The sequence below is a fragment of the Erinaceus europaeus genome, chromosome 2 (assembly GCF_950295315.1).
Source record: "Erinaceus europaeus chromosome 2, mEriEur2.1, whole genome shotgun sequence".
In the NCBI taxonomy this organism is placed as follows: domain Eukaryota; kingdom Metazoa; phylum Chordata; class Mammalia; order Eulipotyphla; family Erinaceidae; genus Erinaceus; species Erinaceus europaeus.
The window spans coordinates 109638742-109663797 of record NC_080163.1 but is presented as its reverse complement, the minus strand read 5'-3'; the positions used below and the strand labels follow the sequence as shown (position 1 = coordinate 109663797).

The window sequence follows — 25056 nt, the reverse complement described above, 5'->3', positions numbered from 1 at the left end:
ATGCATGCTGTACTGAGCAAGCTGTCTTCTGGATCCATAATCTTGGGCTAAGTTGAAGATTCAATTTTAGGGTTAACTGTTCTGCTCACCTCTGCTGTTAAGTCCAGCTTTGCCCACTAACATCTCTTGCTGTACTTTCCTCTGTGGATCCTAGCTCATTCAGACCAACAAGCTGAAGCACTACCCCAGCATTCACGGAGACTTCAGCAACGATTTCAAACAGCCGTGTGTGGTATTCACGGGGCACCCTTCTCTCCGCTTCGGGGATGTGGTCCATTTCATGGAGCTCTGGGGGAAATCCAGTCTCAACACTGTCATCTTCACAGGTAAGTAGAGAAGAAGACCAAGCCCACCGAGGCTACCTCTGAATATACCTGCCAGTTAGAGTCCCAGGACAGGATTTCCCATGAGGCCTAAATAAGAGCTTTATTCTGTAGGCAATACTAGTAGATAAAGAAACTGTGAGGAAAACAATCAGAAGAAAGCAAAATGTGCTTTGGGGCTGGCTACTGGATACCAAAGCTTTCCTCTCTGTTTGTTTTTTCAAGTTTTTGTGTTGTTTTTTTTTTTACCAGAGCACTACTCAGCTCTGGCTTATAGTGGTACAGGGGATTGAACCTGGGACTTTGGAGCCTCAGGCATGAGAGTCTATTTGTATAACCATTATGCTATCTACCCCTGCCCTCCTCTCTGTTTTTGTAGAATTTTTTCTGAGACAGATTTCTACCCAATTGCTGTTCATAGGATTTGGTCAGTTGCTTCAAGGAATGTAGTAATTCTAGTAACCACTGTTGTTCATCCTTTAGTAGTTTGTTGTTGTTGTTGTTTGTTTTTCCTGAGTTGAGTCTTTCTCTTTTAGTTAGTTTATACTCTGACCTATAGATTTCCCCCCCCTCCCTAGAGGACAAACCCTTCAGAATAAAACAAATCTTTCTAGGAGGTCCAGGAGAAATTTTATATAGAAAAACACAATTAACTGATTGAGAGAAAGAGAAATTGAGGGGAGGAGAGATGACTGCAGTACTGCTTCACCAGCAGGTGGGGATCAGGAGCTTGAACCCAGGTCATTGCACATAGTAACGTGTGTGTTCTACTGGGTGTACCAGCACTCAGCCCCTTGAAACTACTGGTTTTCAGCCTTCAGATTTGGAAGTCTTATAGACAGTGAGGTGAAGCATCTTGGTCTGGGATATGATCTGGCTTCATAGTAACCTAAACCAAGCCACCTCATTCTCTGAGCCTCACCTCCCTTGTTGTCAGATGGGATTATCTGATGACTTCATCCTTGGGCTGTTCTGGGCCAAACACTTCCTACAGTGCTTGGCATATAAAGGCTATTAAGTATCACCTGCCTTCTTTGATTTTTCTGATCACTTCTAAGACTGGGGAAGTAGAATAACTTAGTTATATCCTGAGATTCAGAGTCTGAGACATCAGCCCCTTCCTTGTGCACAGCCTGTTTATAAAGAATAGCAGAGCTCTTTTGACAGGAAGGTACTAGAATAAAAGTGGGTTTGTGGACTGTGCTCTCCATAGGGGTTGGGCCAGTTTACATTCTCACCAGCAGTGCAGGAGGGTTCCTTTGCCCCCACAACCTCTCCAGTATTTGTTGTTGTTATGACATTCTTACAGGAGTGAAGTCACTGTTGTTTTTATTTGCATCTCTCTCACAGTCACACAAAAGTCAATTCCAAATGGATCGAGAATTGGATGATAGACCAAAAACTGTGAAATACTTGGAGGAAAATATTGGCAGCACTCTTTTCCACCTAAATTTTATAGGCTAGCTTCAGTGATACAAATCCAATTGCAAGGAAGACTAAAACCAATAAATAAACCAATGGGACTATATCAGATTAAAAAGCTTCAGCACAGCAAAGGAACTACTCAAACAAAAAATCTCCTTACACAAGGCCATATGTCAGACAAAAGCTTAATAGCCAGGAGTCTGGCAGTAGCGCAGCGGGTTAAGCTCATGTGCTTAAAAAGCACAAAACACAAAGCGCAAGGACTGGCATAAGGATCCCGGTTGGAGCTCGGCTCCCCACCTGCCAGGGAGTCACTTCAAAAGCACTGAAGCAGGTCTGCAGGTGTCTCTCTTTCTCTCTCCCCCTCTCTGTCTTCCCCTCCTCTCTCCATTTCTCTCTGTCCTATCTAACAATGACAACAATAACAACAATAGTAACTACAACAATTTTAAAAGGGGGGGGGCAACAAAGGGAAAATAAATATTTTTTAAAAATTTTCAAGGTTAATAGCCAAAATATATAAAGAGCTCACCAAATTCAGCAACAAACAAGCCAAATGACCCCATCCAAAAATGGGGAGAGTGTATGAACAGAATATTCAGCTAAGAAGAGATCCAGAAGGCCAACAGACATGGAAAATGCTCCAAGAATCTAATTGTCATTGTTTTCATATATATTGAGTATATTGTGGGGGACACTCTGAAATGATCCTGGTGCTTCCAAAATTTTGTTGGTTTCTAGTATATATTGATGACTGTGAGGTCTGAATAAGTTATTACGATGATGATTGCAAATTAGTAATTAAATAGTTTTTAATTTCTATTAGTTAATTAAACATTTATTTCAGTTTTTTACAAAGAGCTATTCTGTTCTTACGCACTTACACATTGCCCCCTTCATTCCATCTCTTTCCATATCCATGAGCAACCTCCCTCTCTTCCTCCTCTCATTGTGTGAGCAGATAGGGAACAGAACAGGAGCAGGGTGGGGGGGGGGCTGGGTAGTGGCACACCTATTAAATGCATGTATTACCATGCACAAGGACCCAGGTTCAAGCCCCTGGTCCCCACCTGCAGGGGGAATGCTTCATGAGTGGTGAAGCAGCAATGTAGGTGTCTCTCTGTCTTTCTCTCCCTCTCTAACTCTCTCTCAATTTCTCTCTGGTCTATCACATAAATGAAGTTTAAAAAAGAACAACAGGAGCCAGGATCCCACTGCCCTCAGTGCTGACTTGCCTCCCACCCTCCACCTGGGCTCCCTCAGCCAACCCGACATGGCTGTTTGCCAACCTGCAATGTAAATGCTCATTCTTACTCTCTCCTCAGAACCTGACTTCTCCTACCTCGAAGCTCTGGCCCCCTACCAGCCCTTGGCCATGAAATGCATCTACTGCCCCATAGACACGAGGCTGAACTTCATCCAGGTGTCAAAGCTGCTAAAAGAAGTGCAGGTAAGGTGACATCAGCAACCCACCCGTGTCTTTCTCTCTGTGTATATGGGGGCAGGCAGGTACACATCCATGTGTCCAAGTGAGGGCTGGTGGTTAGCATATTTCTTTTTTTTTTTTTTTAATTTTTTATTTAAGAAAGGATTAGTGAACAAAAGCATAAGGTAGGAGGGGTACAACTCCACACAATTCCCAACACCCAATCCCCATAACCCACCCCCTCCCATGGTAGCTTTCCCATTCTCTATCCCTCTGGGAGCATGGACCCAGGGTCGTTGAGGGTTGCAGAAGGTAGAAGGTCTGGCTTCTGTAATTGCTTCCCCGCTGAACATGGGCGTTGACTGGTCGGTCCATACCCCCAGTCTGCCTCTCTCTTTCCCTAGTAGGGTGTGACTCTGGGGAAGCTGAGCTCCAGGACACATTGGTGGGGTCTTCAATCCAGGGAAGCCTAGCCAGCATCCTGGTGGCATCTGGAACCTGGTGATTGAAAAGAGAGTTAACATATGAAGCCAAACAATTTGTTGAGCAATCATGGATCCCAGGCTTGGAATAGTGGAGAGGAAGTGTTAGGGAGGTACTCACTGCAAACTCTAGTGTACTTCTGCTTTCAGGTATATATTTTGCAGTAGTTTATGGATACGTGTGCACATAAGCTCTCTCTCACAGAAACTGGTGTATATCTAGGTTATGGGACTTTGTTGGAAAGTGAACTACCTGAGATGAAATTAGAGTGTACTATTAAAGGAAAGGTCTCACCCGAGTAATGAAGCTGAAGGGTTGTCATTCCACACGTGAAGTCTCTGGATACATTCTGAGGTGAAGCATGTTGAGGTAGCAATCGTTGCTTTGGTTAGGTTGTGATCGGCAGATGCAATGTTATTTGGTTTGGATTGGGAGATGCATACGGGAAAGTGGACCCTATCCAAGGGTTCCAGGACTGGGGGAAGTAGGGGCTCTATAGTGAAGATGTGAGGTTCCTGCTGTCTTAGGGTTCAAAAAGACAATCGATAGTTAATATTATCATCACATTATTTGTTAATTGGGTTAACTTTGAAAAGTCCCTTTGTTATGGTTTGCTGGACAGTACCCAGTATCTTGTATATAGCTGTGCTATTGGAAGCTTCTAATCTACTTGGTCTAAGCTTTTGAGAGAGTCCGCATATCAAATACATAGCCTATATATTAAAAAGATTCAGTTTGTCTTTTGAGAAACTTTGAGACATACAATTGATTTCCCCCTCATATTAATTAGCTACTGATTTATATGTCTACATTTTGCTAGGAGTGTACATAAACACCATTCCCACCACCAAAGGACTGTGACCCATCCCTCCCGCCCACTCCCACCCCCCACTGGCCCAGGAAGTACATGCCTACCCCTCACCACTGGGTTTTTACTTTGGTGCCCTACTTACAATTTGATCAGGTCCTGCTTTTAGTTTCCCTTTCAGATCTTCTTAGTCAGCTTCAGTTGATGAGTGGGATCATCCCATACTCATCTTTATCTTTCTGACTTAGTTCACTTAACATAATTCCTTCTAGCTCTGTCCAAGATGGGTCAGAGAAGGTGGGTTCATTGTTCTTGATAGCTGCATAGTATTCCATTGTGTATATATACCACAGCTTTCTCAGCCACTCATCTGGTGTTGGGCACCTGGGTTGCTTCCAGGTTTTAGCTATTATGAATTGTGCTGCTATGAACATAGGAGTACACACCTCTTTTTGGTTGGGTGTTATGGAGTCCTTGGGGTATAACCCCAGGAGAGGAATTATTGGGTCATATGGAAGGTCCATGTCTAGCCTTCTGAGAGTTTTCCAGACTGCTCTCCACAGAGGCTGTACCAATTTACATTCCCACCAGCAATGTAAAAGGGTTCCTCTGTCCCCACATCCTCTCCAGCATTTGTTGCTGCTGTCCTTTTTGATGTATGCCATTCTTACAGGAGTGAGGTGGTATCTTAGTGTTGTCTTGATTTGCATTTCTCTGATAATCAGTGACCTAGAGCAGTTTTTCATATGTTTGTTAGCCTTTTGGATCTCCTCTGTGGTGAATATTTTGTTCATTTCCTCTGCCCATTTTTGGATGGGGTCATTTGCTTTTTTGTGGCTAAGTTTGCTGAGCTCTTTATATATTTTGGTGATTAGTTTCTTGTCTGATGTCTGGCATGTGAAGATCTTCTCCCATTCTGTGAGGGGTCTTTCTGTTTGTTTAATAGTTTCTTTGGATGTGCAGAAGGTTAGCATATTTCTTGATGTCCTCACTTCTAAAGCATCCACAGGGTACTGGGACATGTCCTAGTTATCCCCGAAACCTTAAAGTCATGAGGATTATATTTAGAAAGAAGTTTCCATTCTAAAGAAATAAGTGGAAGAAGGGGCTGGGAGATAATTCAGTGGGGAGTGTACACCTTATGTGTGAGGCCTTGGGTTTGAGCCCTCGTACCACATGGGGCACCAGAAGAGACCCATGGACACTGGAGTGGTGCCATGGTGCCTTTCGTTCTCAAAATATAAAGGAAAAAATTATATATTATTTATTTATAAAAAGGAAACACTGGTGGTCTGTGAGATGGCTTAGTGGATAAAGCACTGAACTCTCAAGCATGAGGTTCTGAATTCACATGTACCAGGGTGATATCTGGTTCTTTCCCTCTCCTCCTATCTTTCTCATTAATAAACAAAATCTTTAAAAAAAAAAAAAAAAAAGAAAGAAAGAAAGAAAGAAAGAAAGAAAGACTGGTAAAGCCATAGGATAAGAGTGGTACAACTACACACAACTCCCACCACCAAAACTCTGTTGCCCATCCGCTCCCCTGATAGCTTTCCTATTCTTTAACTCCTAATTCTTTAACTCCTTTTAATTCTTTAACTCCTCTGGGAGTATGGACCCAAGGTCATTATGGGATATAGGTGGAAGGTCTGGCTTCTGTAATTGCTTCCCGCTGAATATGGGCGTTAACAAGTTGATCCATGATCCCAGCCTGCCTCTCTCTTTCCCTAGTGGGGCGGGGCTCCAGGACACATTGGTGGGGTTGTCTGTCCAGGGAAATCCGGTTGGCATCATCATAGCATCTGGAACCTGGTGGCTGAAAAAAGAGTTAACATATAAAGCCAAACAAATTGTTGACTAATCATGAACCTAAAGGCAAGAACATTGCAGATGAACATTGCAAGAACATTGCAGATGAACATTGGAGGGTCTCCGTTTTGGAAAAAGCTAGTAGGTCTATTTTAGGTATATTCCAAAGAGCCCAGGACTATGCTAGTTTTTTTTGTTTTGTTGTGTTTCTGATCCTGACATCTAATATGCAGGTGGACCCAAGTTATTGTCTGGGAAAATGATGTCATGGCTGGAAAAAGGGCTAGAAAGCTGGATCAGGGAAAAGAGTAGCTCCCAAATATGGGAAAGGTATATAAATATTGTTGATTGTAAACCCCATCAATTTGATCTGATCTGGGGCCCATATTCAGCTTAGGAGCCTATATGACCTCTGCATCCCTGTAGATCAGAGCTCACATTCTGAGTAGGAATTCTGGTCATGAGTAGGAACATTTGTTACCCCAATTTTAGGACCCATCTTCCTCAGGTGAAACATAGAGTATGTTGTCCAGCCTCCCTTCAGAGGATGGAACATTCTCTACTGTTGTTAATCCAAGTTGAGGGCAAGGTCCTATAGGGGCCCACAAAGGGATCTATTGTGTTGTTCCTGATGGAAATGACTGGTAACAATAGAGAGAGGGATCTGTTCAAAGTCTAGGCCCATTATGTCTTTTTGGGAATCTCAGGACTCCCCTACTAGGGCCCCCACTGATGGGGTGGCCTGATAGTGACTAAAGAGTCATCGTTAAAGTATGTCAATCTCTTGCCCTTATTCAGCTTTTGTAGTCCTTACTTTGATAAGGTTAGGTTTGGAGTGAGTGAAGTAAGTGTAATGAAACTAGACACTATTTCATTATAAAGTCTATGGTGTCTTTTTAGGTCTTTCTACTTGCTTGCTGCATATATTGACTCACTGCAGACTATTTTACACTTCTGCTTTCAGGTACTTATTTTGCCCTAATTTATGGATACATGTGTACATATGCTCTATCTCATGGGACCTGGTCTATATGTAGGCTTTGGACTTTGCTAGGAAGTGAACTACCCTAAATGGAATTAGAGAATCCTATGAGAAAGGAAAGGTCTCACCCAGGTAATGAGGCTGAAGGGTTGACATTCCATGCCTGATGTATCTGGACGCAGTTTGAAGTGAAGCATGCTGAGGTGGTACTCATTGCATTGAAAATATAAAGAAAATATGATCACCCCCTTCCCTCTCTATTTCTGGCTGTCTCTATCCAATAAATAAATAAAGATAATTTAAAAAAAAATTTTTTAAGGGGGCCAGGCAGTGGCGCAACTGGTTAAGCACTCACATTACAGTGAGCAAGGACCCAGGTTCAAGCCCCTGGTCCCCCACCTGCAGCTGGAAAGTTTCAAGAGTGGTGAAGCAGGACTGCAGGTGTCTTTCCATCTCTTTCCCTCTATATATTTCCCTCCCCTCTCAATTTCTCTCTGTCTCTATCCAATAATAAGTAAATAAAATGTTTTTAAAGAAATTAAAAAAAGAAAATATTGGGTCAGGAAGTCAAGTTGGTGGTGTTTTGAACATGTGGTCCCTGGTGCCACATTAGGAAAAAAGTGAAAGGAAAAGAAGTACAAAAAAAAAAAAATCTCACTGAAAAGATGTAATTATCTGTTTATTGGATAGGGACAAAGAAGTCAAGAGGGAAGGGGAAGATAGAGATAACACCTGTAGCACTGCTTCACCACTTAGGAAGCTTTCCCCCGATGGTGAAGAAGTGGCATATTGAACCCAGGTCCTTATAATATGTGTGTTCAACCAGGTGCATCACCACCCAACCCCCCAGTCTCATTTTGTTATAAGGTCCATATATCCAAATAAAAACAAGTTGCATACCCCCACCCCCACAGCCCTCCACATACACACAATCTAGAAGCAGATCCACCAGGCTGAGAGAGCTTTATCCAAATCTCTTTTTTTTTTTTTAATTTAAGAAAGGATTAACAAAACCATAGGGTAAGAGGGGTACAACTCCACACAATTCCCACCACCCAATCTCCATATCCCACCCCCTCCCCTGATAGCTTTCCCATTCTCTATCCCTCTGGGAGCATGGACCCAGGGTCATTGTGGGTTGTAGAAGGTGGAAGGTCTGGCTTCTGTAATTGCTTCCCCGCTGAACACGGGCATTGACTGGTCGGTCATATTCCCAGTCTGTCTCTCTCTTTCCCTAGTAGGGTGGGTCTCTGGGGAAGCGGAGCTCCAGGACACATTGGTGGGGTCTTCAGTCCAGGGAAGCCTGGCCGGCATCCTGATGACATCTGGAACCTGGTGACTGAAAAGAGAGTTAAAATACAAAGCCAAACAAATTGTTGAGCAATCATGGACCCAAAGCTTGGAATAGTGGAGAAGAAGTGTTAGGGGGGTACTCACTGCAAACTCTAGGGTACTTCTGCTTTCAGGTATATATTTTGCATTAGTTTACAGATACGTGTGAACATATGCTCTCTCTCACAGAAACTGGTGTATATCTAGGTTTTGGGACTTTGTTAGAAAGTGAACCACCTGAGATGGAATTAGAGTATACTATGAAAGGAAAGGTCTCACCCGAGTAATGAAGCTGAAGGGTTGTCATTCCACACCTGAAGTCTCTGGACACAGTCTGAAGTGAAGCATGTTGAGGTGGCAATCGTTGCGTTGGTTAGGCTGTGATCAGCAGATGCAATATTATTTGATATGGATTGGGAGAGGCATACGGGAAAGTGGGCCCTATCCAAGGGTTCCAGGAGTGGGAGAAGTAGAGGCTCTATAGTGGAGATGTGAGGTTCCTGCTGTCTTAGGGTTCAAAAAGACACTCGATAGTTAATGTTATCATTACATTATTTGGTAATTGGGTTAACTTTGAAAAGTCCTTTTGTTAGGGTTTGCTGTACAGTACCCAGTATCTTGTATATAGCTGTGCTATTGGTTGCTTCTGATCTACTTGGTCTAGGCTTTTGAGAGAGTCTGCATATCAATTACACAGCCTATATATTAAAAAGATTCAGTTTGTGTTTTGAAAAACTTCGAGACATAGAATTAATTTTCCCCCTCTCATATTAATTAACTAGTGATTTATATGACTACATTTTAGTAGGAGTGTACATAAACACCATTCCCACCACCAAAAGACTGTGACCCATCCCTCCCACCCACTCCCACCCCCCCACTGGCCCAGGAAACTGCATGTCTACCCCTCACCACAGGCTTTTTACTTTGGTGCCCTATATCCAAATCTCTTATTGTTCCTGCAGTTAGTACCACCAACAGCTATGTTTTACTTTTGTTAGAGACTTGTTTTGGTTTGCTTTTTTGTAGTTACTTTATTTTGTTTGCATTTTGCATTTCCTGCCACCCCAGAGACAGGTAGAAGAAGAGTTGGGGTGAGGTGGTGAGAAGGTGATTGAGGAGGGAGCACAGGGACTAACATCACAGCTTACTGCTTACTCCTTTGTGGGTTCTTGGCAGTTGGGACCATGGGTCATTGTTTGAAATGGGTGAGGAAGACATGTGCAGGCCAGAAGAAAGTATCTGCTTTTCCTGTCAGTGCCTTTGGGAGTTTAAATAAGTTCTCAGGTGCTCTGTATTTCTCTCTTCTCATGATTTAGCCAAGGGATCAGCTCCCTCCTCCCCTAACCCAAATCAGAAGTCTAAGTTCCTCCTCTAAGTAGAATGTTTAGCTTCAGGAGAGGCACTCAAACAAAACTCAAGGAAAAAGGTACAAGAGACCAATGCAGAGGGAGTAGGTGGGCTTCCCTCAGACATCCAGATCAGTCTAGCTGTCTAATCAGAGTAGTGAACCAACATTTCGCTCTCAGCATGCTAGAAGCACCAGTTAAGAGTGTTGTTTTCATTAGTAAGGAATTTCAATTTCTCATCCCTAAGCCCATAGACGGGATACTACATCCCAAGTGAGGTTACCTTGTCTCCACTAGAGGGGAGGGAAACCTGGGGAAAGCCATCTGGCCGTGACTGGAGGTCTGGTGGCTTTGAGAAAGAGTTCTGCAATACCAGCCAGGTCTGGATAAAAGGTAGATTAAAGAAAAAGGGGGAAAAAATGTTATCCCTAAAGAGCAAGCGCTGTGGCAAGTGTAACCACTTCTGCCTGTTGGCGAGACTTATTCTTCCAGAAACGGGCTCCAAAATCCTTAGTGACAATACTCTGGGCTACAGGACCAATTTTTAGTAGGATGGGGCTGCTTCAAATTTAACCCTGGTTTGCTAATGTTTTCTCTCTTAAGAGATTAAAATGAGATCTTTGGTAACCAGTTCTCTCCAGTTTAGTCTGTCATACACAGCTAAATTCTCTGCCTGGTCCCATTGCCTGTGGGGACAGGAACAGCCCCACAGGAGAGTCAGAGGTGTTACTAGCCTCCTGGTAGCTGTGTAGTCCACGATGGTGAGTAGAACTAGATGGTGGTTCCCTGGAGGAGCAGTGGCCACTCAAGATTGGGCCCACAGAAGAGACTTTGGAAAGAACACTGAAAAAATAGAAGCCAAGGCAAAGAGAGGTAGTAAATCCCCTGGCTCATATGTGTGGCTGGGATTTTGGGAGTTTTCTCTGAAATCTTTGTCCTGTCCCCTTCCATTGACAAGATATGATGAGATGACTACATGTGGTGAACCTGAGTTAGGCAGGACTATGCTTTCCTCCCGGCTGCTCTGCCTCATAGCCTCTCGATTCTCTCCCTTCCACACCCCCTGGTTCTGCAGCCTCTCCACGTGGTGTGTCCAGAGCAGTACACGCAGCCACCCCCCACACAGTCACACAGGATGGATCTGATGGTTGATTGCCAGCCGCCCGCCATGTCGTACCGACGGGCTGAGGTGCTAGCCCTGCCCTTCAAGCGTCGGTATGAGAAGATCGAGATCATGCCTGAGGTGAGCTGTCCTTCTTATGCTTAAACATTCTGCTCGCATGCCAACGCGAACATGTCTGTTCCTGTTGTCCATCACCAAAATAATAATCACCTCCCCTCTTCTGTGCCTTCTGACACTGAGCCAGAGAAGGCTTGGCAGTGAGGGACACAGACACCACTATCTTTCTTGGACCCCCAACCTCAACTCCAGGAAGAGCAGAGGGTGCCCTGTCCTCACCCCCTCAGCCCCTGCAGGTCTGAGGTGACTAGATGCTCAGAGCTTCTGTAGCTTTCAGTCAGTTGTGTAATGCATACATTGTAGCCTCCAGAAAATTCCACTGAACACTCGTGAGAAAATGAAGTGAAAAGGCAAAATACCCAGATAGTCATATTGGCCTTCAAGCCCTGGAGGAGCCCCAGGTGGACACACTGTTTTCTGGGAAGTAGCAATGCAGGATGGGCTTCCATGTTTGTGTGGCCCCTCGCTCATCTTTGCTTTTATTTTTATGACTGTTTTGAGATGAGTTTTTCAACAGTATGCTTGTTCATTCTAGAAAATTTGGAAGACCAGGAGAGAGGCAAAAAATGAATGCCAGCCTTAGTCCCAATACCACTGATAATGACGGCTTAGATATTGCGTCTTTGTTTCTAGTGTTGCACTCATAAGTCACTGTTCCTGGCTGACTTTTTTATTCAGATAGAAACAGAGAACTGGAGCTCCCCAGTGTCATCATCATAGCACTCCCCATGTGGTGCCAGGACTCGAACCTGGTCTGTGTGCATGGCAAGGCAAGCCTCCTTCCCAGTAAGCTATTATTCCAGCCCAGATTTTTTTTTGTATTGCCTTGTCTGTTCAGTGTGTGTGTGTTTGTTTAATTCATATATTATATATACTACAGATGCCTCATATACTGTCTTTGTCACATTAACAGTGAGTGTAGTGTATGTCTTTAATATATTTTCAAACCACCAGTATCTTTTTATATACCATGAGCTTCCACTACTCATGGCAGACTTTTTTTTTCCTTTTTAAATTTCAGAGGAGACACACAATAGCACCACTCCACTGCTCACGAAGTCACCCCCTACTAACTTGCATAGTTTTCCCTGTATGGTTCCAGAGACTTGAACCCAGATCCTCATTCACTGTAGTGTGCACTCTACTGAGTGAGCTGTCTCCCCAAAAGGAAGCCCCCCCAAAACAGTCTTAATGGTTTTATCATAGTTTATCATGTATGTATCATGATTTATTCTGGTTTTCCTAATTATAAATAAGAGACAGTCTTCATAAATCTTTGTCCACTTGTTTCCTTCTTTAGGAAACATTTCTGGAACTGGAATGTCTAGATCAAAAGAAGATGGTTTGCATCATAATGGTTATGCAAACAGACTCTCTTGCCTGAGGCTCCCAGGTCCCAGGTTTGATCCCCCATACCACCATAAGCCAGAGCCGAGCAGTGCTCTGGTCTTTCTCTCTGAATTTCTCTCTCATTAAAGTAACATAAAACAATGAAAAGATAGTTTATGCCCCCAGGTTACATGCTGCTGGATTGTTCCTTAGAGAAAGCGCTGTGTTTCCGATCAGTCAGAGAGGAAGAGGCAGATCTTCTCTGCACCCTTGCTAACATTCAGCATTAGATTTTTCAGACTCTATCCAGGCCTTTTCTGGTTACTTGAGGATATGTTGATGTACTTCAAAATCATGTCTCCCCAGTTACAATGGAAAAAATTCAGTTCACTGGAGTGGTTTTCTTTTGCATTTAAAGTGGGCATTCTGGAGAAGAAAGTTACTCATCGCATTTAAATTCAAAACTTACCCTTTCAGCAGTCAGGTGGTGGTGCACTTGGTAGCATGAGGACCCGGGTTCAAGCCATGTTCCCATCTACACGAGCAGTGGAGCAGGTGTGCCTCTTTCTCTCTCTTTATCAGAAGTAGGAAAACCAGCGGCCACCTGGAGTGGTGAAGTTGTGGCGCAGGCACTAAGCCCCAGCAGTAACCTTGCCTAGAGTTTCAGGGCTGGCAAAAGAGTTCACTTGAATAGTAGGCTGCTTTGCTGGATGTGTGACCCAGGTTGAGCCTTGGTGCTAGAATTTCTTTCTCAGTCTGAAAAAGTCATTGTGAGGTGGTGAAACTCGAGATGAAAAAAAAAAAATCCTAATGTATATTGGATCACTGTTTCTTAAAAAGGTTATTAAGAGTTATGACTGGGGGGTCAGGCAGTAGTGCAGTGGGTTAAGCGCACATGGTGCAAAGCGCAAGGACCAGCATAAGGATCCCAATTCGAGCCCCCGGCTCCCCACCTGCAGGGAGTCGCTTCACAGGCAGTGAAGCAGGTCTGCAGGTGTCTATCTTTCTCTCCCCCCTCTGTCTTCCCCTCCTCTCTCCATTTCTCAGACCTATCCAACAACGAACAACATCAACAATGGTAATAATAACCACAACGAGGCTACAACAAGGGCAACAAAAGGGGAAAAATGGCCTCCAGGAGTGGTGGATTCATGGTGCAGGCACTGAGCCCAGCAATAACCCTGGAGGAAAAAAAAAAAAAAAAAAAGAGTTATGACTGGTAGGGGCCAAGAAGTTGCTCGTGTGGTATTGTGAGTATTTTCTTTTTTTTAAATCTTTTTTATTAAAGATTTCCTTTTTTTAATATTTATTTTTCCCCTTTTTTTTGCCCTTGTTGTTTTTCATTGTTGTTGTAGTTATTATTGTTATTGATGTCGTCATTGTTGGATTGGAGAGAGGAGGGGAAGACAGAGATGGGGAGAGAAAGACAGACACCTGCAGACCTGCTTCACCGCCTGTGAAGCGACTCCCCTGCAGGTGGGGAGCCAGGGGCTCGAACCAGGATCCTTCCGCCGGTCCTTGTGATTTGCACCATGTGAGCTCAACCCACTGTGCTACCGCCTGTCTCCCGAGTATTTCTTTTGTGTAAAAATCCCAAGTTCAAAACCTTGATACCACTTGGAAGCACCGTGGGTGACATCAGAGGAAGTTCCGTGTATGGCAGAGTGGTGCTGTGCTGTCTCCCCTCTTTCTATAAAGGTAAAGAATAGAACATCGGGATCAGGGTGTGGCTCAGTAACCTCCAGCGTGCAGAGTCCCTGGGTTTATTCCCTGATGTCACACTGGGGGTGGGGCAGAGTCCCTGGGCAAACCTCAGAAATTCCGTATGAATTCACTAATCTGCCCTTTCTTAAAAAAATGATTTCCCAGGGGTCAGGCAGTAGCTCACCAGGATAAGTGCACATAGTACAAAGCGCAAGGATCCTGGTTTGAGACCCCAGCTCCCTCCCTGCAGAGGAGTTGCTTCACAAGCAGTGAAGCAGGTCTGCAGGTGTGTTTCTCCCCTCCTCTATCTTCCCCTCCTCAATTTCTCTCTGTCCTATCCAACAACAGGAACAGTAATAATAACAGCAACAACAATGAAAAAGAGAAAAAGATGGCCTCCAGGAGCAGTACATTGAGCCCCAGCAATAACCCTGGAGGCAAAAAAAAAAATGATTTTCCTTTGCATACACCATGTCTCTCTTTTTTTCTTTTTCCTCCAGGGTTATTGCTGGGCTCAGTACCTGCACCATGAATCCACTGCTCCTGGAGGCCATTTTTCCCCCTTTTTGTTGCCCTTGTTGTTGTAGCCTCATTGTGGTTATTATTATTGCCATTATTGATGTTGTTTGTTGTTGGATAGGACAGAGAGAAATGGAGAGAGGAGGGGAAGACAGAGAGGGGGAGAGAAAGATAGACACCTGCAGACCTGCGCCACCACCCGACCCCCACCATGTCTCTTAAGCATATGTAGGAGCCTTATTCAGTGGTTCATGTCTTCTGTGGTCTGTGGTTGGAGTGGAGTGGTTTGGCTGAGGAGCTAGGAGAGGCCTTCATGTCTCTTCCTCCATCTGCAATGGAAGGAAGGTATGTGTGTCCTCTTTGCACAGGTTTGTAGAGCAGAAACCCAAACGCCCAAACGCCTATTGTTGTATATATTGTTGTATATTAAGCCACGCCACTTCCTCCTCTTCCTCCTCTCCAGGTGTCCTGACAGTAGGAAAGGCAGCTCCAAACATATCTGAAATGCAGTGGAGTTTGTCTGTTTTGTTCCCAGGAAAAGCCTTCCTTCTCAGATGGGGTCGGAGGGGGGAGGTCCTCACACGCTCAAGTTTGGGAAGCTGCTGCCCAGACAGCTAAACTTTTTTTTTTTTTTTTAAGTTTATTTTTGACCAAAGTTATGTTCAACTCTGACTTATGGTGATGCTGAGGATTGAACTGGGCCAAGACCTCCAGTGCCTTAGACTGTTTTACTACTGATGGTGCCTCTTCCCTAGTTCAGGCCTGCTTTCCAAATACATTGGCATTTTTTTTTTTTTCCTTTTTTGGGATTTGAATGAGTATTCCCTTCCGTGAAATAATCCTCTCCAGGAAGTGGCGTGACAGAGCACTGAGAACATTCCTGTGCTAGCTCTTATCCATTACTCATCATTACTGCCTGGATCTTATTCTCTGCCTCTCTTTTCCTCCCCCACCATCTCCTTTACTCCTTGGGTTTCCAGACAACTGTGTTCTAATCACTCCCTGAGCAGGTAGAGATGTTCACCACACATAAAGTAGTGTCACACTGGAACTAGGTGTCATTTGGTTTTGTGAGAAAATTCATCTATGAAGTCAAGGGTTAGCTCTGTGACTGTTCTGTAGGATTTGCTACCACAGAAGGAAGTGCGGCCCTCTGGGGCCTGTTCCAGTAGACTAATCTACTTCTGGGGTGGCAGGCGGAATCACCCTTTTCCCAGAGGTGTCAGCTGAGCTTTGGCTGCTGGTCTCTGGGCGAGTCTTTCTCGCTGCCTATCGCCCCTAATGCCCTCCCCAGAGTGCTCCAGCTTTGCTTTGATTTCTGCCAAGCAGGCTCATCAGGAAGGTGTGGAACATGGGGCCTAGCATCCAGGAGCCTGGAGCTTAGTTACACAGCACTGCTCTGTGAGAACCAATCTTTCTGTGGATGTTTCCTGTCAGTAAACAAGTCCTCTCGCACTCCGTTAAGGTGTTCCCTCTGCCCTTCCAGTGCTGACCGTTGTGCTGACACACACAGCCCCTGCATTTGGTTTTAAAGCCTGCTAGGTCTAGAGCTCCACACCTGAGAGCGGGCAATCAGGGAGACCCGAGTCTTGCACACCTCATGTGTTCACACATCACTGGCCACAGCTGGGCAAGGGGCATAGAAGTTGCTGAGGCCCCAACTCTTCATCTGCACTACTCCAGCCTTTAGGTTCATGATTAGTCAACAACTTATTTGGCTTTATATGTTAACTCTTTTTTTTAGCCACCAGGTTCCAGATGCTGGCATGATGCCAACCAGACTTCCCTGGACAGACGACCCCACCAATGTGTCCTGGAGCTCTGGTTCCCTAGAACCCTGCCCCACTAGGGAAAGAGAGAGGCAGGCTGGGAATATGGATCGACCTGTCAACACGCATGTTCAGTGGGGAAGCAATTACAGAAGCCAGACCTTCCACCTTCTGCATTCCACAATGACCTTGGGTCCATACTCCCAGAGGGTTAAAGAATAGGAAAGCTGGGAGTAGGGTGGTAGTGCAGCAGGTTGGGTGCACATGGCGCAAAGCGCAAGGACTGATTCGAGCCCCCGGCTCCCCACCTGCAGGGGAGTTGCTTCACAAGTGGTGAAGCAGGTCTGCAGGTGTCTATCTTTCCCCCTCTCTGTCTTTCCCTCCTCTCTCCATTTCTCTCTGTCCTATCCAACAATAATGACAATAATAACTACAACAATAAAACAACAAGGACAACAAAAGGGAATAAATATATTTTTAAATGCTTTAAAAAAAAAGAATAGGAAAGCTATCAAGGGAGGGGATGGGATCCGGAGTTCTGGTGGTGGGAACTGTATGGAGTTGTACCCCTTTTATCCTATGGTTTTGTCAATATTTCCTTTTTATAAATAAAATTATATATATATATATATATATATATATATAGTGAGAGAGAGAGGAAAGAAGTTGCTGAGGAAGGAGGTCCATGCTAGAAGTGTCTCCTACCTCTGGGGGGGGGAGGGGTCAGAATCCCAGGAGCTGCAGTGCTCACTGGGTCCCAGTGCTGCTGCCTTCTTCCCTCCTCTCACACCAGTTGCCTAGGGAGGTTGTGAGGATCTGAGGTTTTGAAGACACCAGGAAGTCACCCAGTGGTGGCCATGTGCTGTGATAGGTCAGGTGACAGTGTGGTGTCCCCCATTTCATTGTGTGGGTTGACTAATAAGGAGTCAGCACTTGGGGACTGCTGGGGAGCCTCAGGAGTGTCCAGGAACACACCTCCAGGACAGCATGTCTTACCCCCTTTATTTCCCAAGTTCTTTGTGATTAATAACGTGATTAATACATGTGAATATATCTTAAAATTATGTGCGTGATATGTTTTAGATTTTTAACTTAAAAAAATTACCATGTTTTCAGGTTATCTGTTCATTTCAGATGGCACTGATATGAAGTCAAAACTCAAATAGAAATGATGAGTCACAGTAACCATGAAACCTGAGCTTTCTGACACTCCACCTGGTGGCTCTGCCTCCCTGCTGGCCGGGAGACCATGCTTACCTGACCTTGTTGTCCCCGAGGGCCACTCAGGATGGAATGCAGCACTTTGATCCCAAGTCTAGAAGGGAGTCTCACTGCGCCCTGCTTGTCTCCAGCTCGCAGATTCCCTGGTGCCCATGGAGATCAAGCCTGGTATTTCCTTAGCGACCGTCTCAGCAGTGCTGCACACCAAGGACAATAAGCACATTCTGCAGGTATGAGGGGTCCCCATGGCTGGGGAGACTAGAGAGCCTACTAGAGGTCCCAGCTTACAACTAGCACAGCTTAAAAGACCCACAACACTTAATTCAATGTGTAAAATAAAGACGGTAATGCCTGTAACTGTTCAAGATTTATCCTCTGAACATTTGGCTCAGAGAAGGGGAGTCTGCTACTCAAAGACAGGGGGCACACTTCCCAGCGGTGCTACGCAGGCAATGAACACTCACCCCCAGCACCCCAGAATGCTTAGATGCTTTGGGGAGACTGAAAATAGAAAGCAGGCCTATGGGGACCGGGTGGTGGTGCACTTGGTTGGGTGCACATGTTAGAATGTGCAAGGACCCGGGTTCAAGCCCCCAGTCCTCACCTACAGGGGGAAAGCTTTCCGAGTGATGAAGCAATGTTGCAGGTGTCTCTCTGTCTCTTCCTCTCTATCATCCCCTTCCCTCTAGATTTCTAGCTGTCTATCAAATAAATAAAGATAATAAAACATTAGAAAAGAAAGCAGGCCTATGTGAACAGGCAGAACTCCCTGCCTTTCCTCCTCGCAGTTTAGCAGGTCAGGCTCTTAGCCCCCTGCAAAGACTTGCTAGGAGTAAGACTGCTGCCCTCATACCTCTGCTCAGTACACAGAGAGATGCTGGACACCATGCTGGGTACTCAACATAACCTCAGGCAACCTTACTGCTATTACTATAGTTAACACGTAGTTAACACCTTTGGTTTCTTAGTATTGGTCCAGAGCCAGGAAGATTTAACAGAGTTCTTCCCAATTCCTTAAATTGCCACTGATGTATTATTAAGAATTTCCTTAGAGGGCAGGGGAAGATAACATAATGGGTATGCAAACAGACCCTCATGCCTGAGGCTCCTAGGTTCAGTCCCCCTGAACCACTATATGCCAGAGCTGAGCAGTGCTCTGGTAAAATAAATAAAAGGAAAAAAGAATTTACTCAGGAAGTCCTGAATCGAATCAATGGAAAGTTAAAAGTGGGTCTTGATAAAAGGAACATTGATCAGTCAAGTAAGAGGCTGATCCCATGTGGATAGTTTGCATCCATTTGTCTGTAGTGCAAGGACTACAGAGACAGCCCCAGCCCCAGCTAGTGGGGACTCTGGAGCAGAAAGAGGTCCCCCAAGGCAGGTCCATTCTTTGGTTCTTGGTGAGATCTGTGCTGTCCTCCCTCAGCCCCCACCCAGGCCAGTCCAGCCCACCAGTGGTAAGAAGAGGAAGCAGCGAGCGACCGATGACATCCCAGACTGCAAGGTCCTGAAGCCCTTGCTCAGCGGCTCCATCCCAGTGGAGCAGTTTGTGCAGACACTGGAGAAGGTGAGCCCCATAGCGGCCTGGCTGTTGCTTTTCACACTTGCCCTGCTGTCTGGGCTCCTCTCCCAGGCCAAGCCAGAGAAAAGCTACCTAGAACTGCACTGCCACTCTCCCCAGGCCTCCTGGTCCTTATGGCGTTCCCTTCTTAATACAGCTAGACTGAGAAAAACCAGCAAAACAGAACTAAGAGCCAGCAAAGGTTCACCTGGGAGGGTACCAGCAATAACAAGAAAAAGGGCGGCTGGGCACTGGTGCACTAGGTTAAGTGCACATATTACCAAGCTCAAGGAGCCAGGTTTGAGGCGCTGCTCCCCACCTGCAGGGAGGGGCTCTGCTTCATGAGTAGTGAAGCAGGTCTGCAGGTATCTTTCTCTCACTATCTCCATCCTATCTAATAATTAAAAAAGAAAAGAAAAAAAATAGCCACCAGGAGCAGTGGATTTGTAGTGCTGGCACTGAGCCTATGATAACTGGTGGCAATAGAAAGGAAGTAACAGATGTGTAGGTGACCAAGGTCCCTTCCCTGAAAGCCTTCTTTTTCTACAAGACACTACCACCTTGCTATCAGCTAGCATGTCTGTGTCACAGGAGATAACAGTTACAGGGGACATGTGGGCATGGGGGTGCGCCATGGCCAGGGCCCAGCACTTCCCAGGCAGTGGGAGGACAGCTAACTCAAAATGAGGAGGCTGCATTCAACCTGGATGGTTTTTGTCTTTTGGCTTCAGTCCCAGGCCTCCAGAGATAACTGCTTCAGTGCCAAGCTACAGAATACTTGATAGAAGGAATTACTGAGAGTATCATTCATGCTGCAGCTAACACTACTATTTCCAGGAGTTTCTTTCTTCTCTTAATACCATTGGTCACCACCTTTACCCATACTAGCTCAGTTACTGAGTTCTTCATATCTTCACAACTCTTTATTAGGATCTAGTTTCTCTATTGTTTAATTTTCCTGAAGGAAGGGCTTCAACCAGTTGTCCAGCTCTTCAGCCCCAAGGAACATGGAGACACCATGGGAATTTATGTGGGACCACCTGTGACAGAGGAACACGCTCACAACTGCCTACCCTGCCCCAGTTGATGGGACTTGACTTCCACAACCTTGAAACAACTTCCTCTCCTGAAAAGGCCTTGATTTACTTTGGCCTGCTCCCCCAGGGATTGCTCCTCTTTCGGAAGGGTTATGAGGGCCTGCCCCTAGAACTAAGCATAGAACCTCATCCTGTGTCAAGTCCCTTACCTGTCAGGCAGATCAGTTACCTTTCCATTTGTCTTCATTCTCGCCTCTGATGTTAGGTTCTGTGCTTCGCACTAGAGACAGGAAGAAAGGAAGTACATGCTATGCTTCTTACCTCTCCCACCCAAGAAGGTTTTGTCCGTAATGGCTTCAGGCTCATAAAGTGATAGGGATGTGACATAAATGGTGATGGGAATTACTCAGCATCCCAGGCTCCAAACACCAGTGCTCAGCTGTGCTTCTCCAGAGCTCACAAGGTGCTGGAAACTGTTATGTTCTACATGTGACTTTGTATATTTAGGGGTGTCTTTTAATGTACATGGAGCCATGGCTGAAATCTATCATATTAGGTCTTGTGGCTGGTCTGAAAATCAAAGTGAAGAAAGTCAAACATGCCATTTTCTAGAATATTCTAGTCACATCTTTAAATTTTGGGAACTCTCAGTTGCTGAATTACCCACTACCTCTCCGAGTACTTACTGTCCCCCCTCTCTCAAACAGCATGGTTTCAGTGACATCAAGGTGGAGGACACGGCCAAGGGCCACATTGTCCTGCTCCAGGAGGCCGAGACCCTCATCCAGATAGAGGAAGACTCAACCCACATCATTTGTGACAATGATGAGATGCTCCGGGTTCGACTCCGGGATCTGGTCCTCAAATTCCTTCAGAAGTTCTGAGGAGCTTGTCAGAGCCACTTCTCTAAACCCTGTCACCCCTGGCAGCACCTCTCCAGCTGAAGAGTCTGTGTGGGCTGCTAGCAGAAGGGGAAAGTCACTCCATGTGGAGGGACCTCACCTGGACTCCAGTGGACAGTCTGTCCCAGTGCTGTTCAGGCAAGAACTTTTCCCTTCACACTTTAGATTCATTTCTTCCCAACTCCACTTCTCGAGTAACTAAGTGGTAAGAGAGTGAGCTGAGGACTTAAGAGCGGCAGAAGCAGCTTTCACAGAGCTGCATGACAGTGTCAGATGATGACTAGCATACAGTCAAGTAATTTCTCATGGTTTCATGGGCCTCTGATTTACTTGTCTACAGTAATATACTTAATAAGAAAGGCATTTCCCACAAATTATTAAATGAACCTATCTATGTGTACTTTATATTATGAGCCCATTTTGTGAATAAAACTTATTTTTTATAGACATTATCTATGCTCTGTTGAATCTCTAATATGTACATTGATTTAGCATCTGAAAATGTACAAAGCAGCATAAACTTAGAAGCCGGCACGTTAGCTCGGGTGTGCATTAAATCTCATAATCCCAGCACTATTTATAAAACTCAGGTAAATTTTTCTTCTTCCTTTGAGCTATGTCTGTGTGAAGAGTACCAGTGCAGACTAATAGCAGCCCCTACTTCTGGGATAGGTCCCAGCCAAGTAGCCCAGGTCTTCAGGAGCCTCTGCACTAAGCGGAGCAACAGTAAGCCCTAGTATGCACAGGTAACAGGAAGCTGCTGCATTTGATTATTATCTAAAACAGATAGTTGCCAGATTTGATCTAAGATAGTATCTGGTGAAACACACATGCCAATTTTGCAAACATTAAAGAGGCCAGGCGGTGGAATACAGTCTTTCTTAGAGCTGGCCAGCTATGGTAGAGACACAGCTCAGCCTACTGGTCTTTCTAGACTTTTGCAATTTAGTCAGAAGTTAATTCTCTCTGGGCTGGGTGGTGGCACATGTGGTTGAGCGCACATGTTACAATACGCAAGAACCAAGGTTCAAGCCCCAGCTCACCATCTGCAGGGGGAAAGCTTTGTAAGTGGTGAAGTTGTGTCTCTTCCTCTACCCCATTTCTCCTCAATTTCTCTGTTGCAATCAAATAAAAAAAAAAAGTAAATAAAACATATTTTTAAAACATCAATTCTTTCTGCTACCAAGAAACCATCACAAAGGGCTTCAATGGCAAGAACTATCTAAAATACTTACACCTGGCTGTTACCATGTGCAAGAACCTGGGTTTGAGCCCCAGGTCCCCACCCATAGGAAGAAAGCTTTGTAAGTGGTGAAGCAGTGTTGTAGGTATGTCTCTGTCTCTCTTTCTCTCTCCCCCTATCACCCCCTTCCCTCTCAATTTCTGGCTGTCTCTACCCAATAAATAAAGATAATAAAAATTTAAAAAACAATTTTTTTTTTTGGTCTTTACTCCCAGAGAGGTAATGTTAAAGGAAGATGACAAGAAGGCTCTGAATTCCAATTTCCATCAGGACCCAAAGGAAAAGAAGGTAGGGCCATAGTGGGCAAATATATAGATAGTGATAGTTGCAGAAATAAGTCAACCCATATCTGAGACCTTGGGAGAACTACTGCAGTTTCCAGTGGAGGGGAGGGGGACACCCCTTTTATAATTTTATACCCCAATTTTATAATTTTCTAAGTCAATATATTAAATCATTAAAAAAATTAGTTTTGTTTTTAGAAACAGATTTATAAATTTACAAATTTATAAACAGGCCTCACATATAGGCTTAGTTTCTAATAGAACTTGAGAAAATCAGGTTAAATTTTCTTAAATGTTTCAAGATGTTAAACATCTTGAAAAATATAAAAGAAGTATAAAACCTTATTTTTATGTTTAGATAAAATTTATGTTAATATCCTAACATCCTAACAATAATCTGTCCAAGTTAAATGTCTGTTAAAGAGTTTGATCAAAGAGCCCAAGGCACTGATCTCTTGAGAGATGGTGACCAGAGAAACCAACAGTATTTAAATGCAAATTAGCCAATCAACTGCCTGCAAGGCAGGACTATTTTAGAAATTATCATCAAGTCACCATCTAATTAGGGCCAGAAGCAGATGAAGCAGATAACCTCTCTAGAGCATAAAAAAAAAAAAGCTAAAGCTAGGGAGTCGGGTGGTAGAGCAGTGGGTTAAGCACAGGTGGCGCAAGGACCAGAGTAAGGATCCGGGTTCAAACCCCTGGCCCCCCACCTGCAGTGGAGTCGCTTCACAGGCGGTGAAGCAGGTCTGCAGGTGTCTTTCTCTCCCCCTCTGTCTTCCCCTCCTCTCTCCATTTCTCTGTACTATCCAACGACATCAATAATAACTACAACAATATGGCAACAAAAGGGAATAAATAAATAAATATAAAAAGCTAAAGCTGCTCCTTCTAAGTATTAAGATAGAATTATTATGACAAACTCTTCCTGAGAATTCAGATATTTGGATATCTGAGCAGGTGAAAGATGCAGAAGAAATGACAGGACCTGTTAAAGCAGCTTTGTTTTTAGAAATTTAGCCCCATGACTATTGTTAACCAACCTGGAAGTCTGACACCAAAAGAGATTTCTATTCAGGTCTTCCCCCACACACACACCAAATCTGAATGACAAAGTACTTAATAGCGAGGAGGAACCAGGTTTTACCAGTTTGTGTGATCTTTCTACAGATTAATCTCTTTAAACAATTTACCTCAAAAAAAATTAGAGTGAAAACACTTATCTCACCACTTCTGTGGGGCTGGGTCTTCAGGTTCAAGATTCAGGGTTGTCCCTCCAGCAGACTGCAAGCATGGTGCCACTGAGGAGACCTAGGTACAGACGTCAAAGAACTATCCAAAAACATACGACCTCACTAAAATCCTATGTGAGGGTCAGGGCCAGAGGGGAGGCTTGCCTCTGAACCCATCTTTTTCTTTTCATACTTTTTAAATGTTTCTTTTATTTTTCTTTTATTTATTCCCTCTTGGTGCATTTTTATTTTATTTATTCCCTTTTTGTTCCTTTTTATTTGTTCCCTTTTATTGTTATAGTTATTGTTGTTGTTGGATAGGATAGAGAAATTGAGAGAGGAGGGGAAGGCAGGGGAAGAGAGAGACACCTGCAGACCTGCTTCACCGCTTGTGAAGCGACTCCCCTGCAGGTGGGGAGCCGGGGGGGGGGGGGGGGCTCAAACTGGGATCCTTATGCAGGTCCTTGCGCTTTGCACCACGTGTGCTTAACCCACTGCACTACTGCCCGACTCCCTTTTTGATACTTTTTAAAAATTTTGAGAGACCATAACACTGCACAACTCTGGCTTTTGTGGTGTCAGGAATCAAACCTGGCGTGCCAGTTGTGAGTTTTACCACTGAGCTGCCTCCTTTGCCCTCTTACCATATATATGATTTACTTATTTTAATGAAAAAGAGACAAGAGCACTGCTCAGCCCTGCCTTATGGTGGTGCTGGGGATTGAACCTAGGGCGTCAGGAATGAACATCTTTTTGCATAACCTATATGTCATTTCCCCAACTCCCTAATTTCTTTTCAAATAAAAATAACCACTTAGTATCAGGAAAATTGGATGACCACATGCAAAAGAATGAAACTGAACCCCTATCTTAACATCACACAAAACTGTACTTGGAACAGACTAAAAGACTTAAATAAATGTAAGACCTGAAACTATAATTCACAAAAATTTTTCCTTGATACTGATCACTGACATTTTGACTGATCGGTGACATTTTGGATATATCAAAAGCACAGAAGACCAAAGCAAAAGTGGATAAATGGGGTCACATCTAAATAAAAGGCTTCTGCACAGTA

At 44.5% G+C, this 25056-nt stretch overlaps 1 protein-coding gene across 3 annotated transcripts in view; it reads left to right on the top strand.

The window, feature by feature from the left end:
• INTS9 (integrator complex subunit 9) overlaps positions 1-21671 on the top strand; it is a 124218-nt gene extending 102547 nt beyond the window's left edge. For all 3 annotated transcript variants that reach the window (XM_060184904.1, XM_007517242.3, XM_060184903.1), the window contains exons 12-17: positions 155-326; positions 3074-3198; positions 11013-11180; positions 17851-17949; positions 19146-19286; positions 21025-21671. In XM_060184904.1, the coding sequence (XP_060040887.1) occupies positions 155-326; positions 3074-3198; positions 11013-11180; positions 17851-17949; positions 19146-19286; positions 21025-21201 (882 nt within the window). In that variant the 3' untranslated portion in view covers positions 21202-21671. The remainder of the gene's footprint in view (positions 1-154; positions 327-3073; positions 3199-11012; positions 11181-17850; positions 17950-19145; positions 19287-21024) is intronic.
• The last annotated feature ends 3385 nt before the right edge of the window (positions 21672-25056 follow it).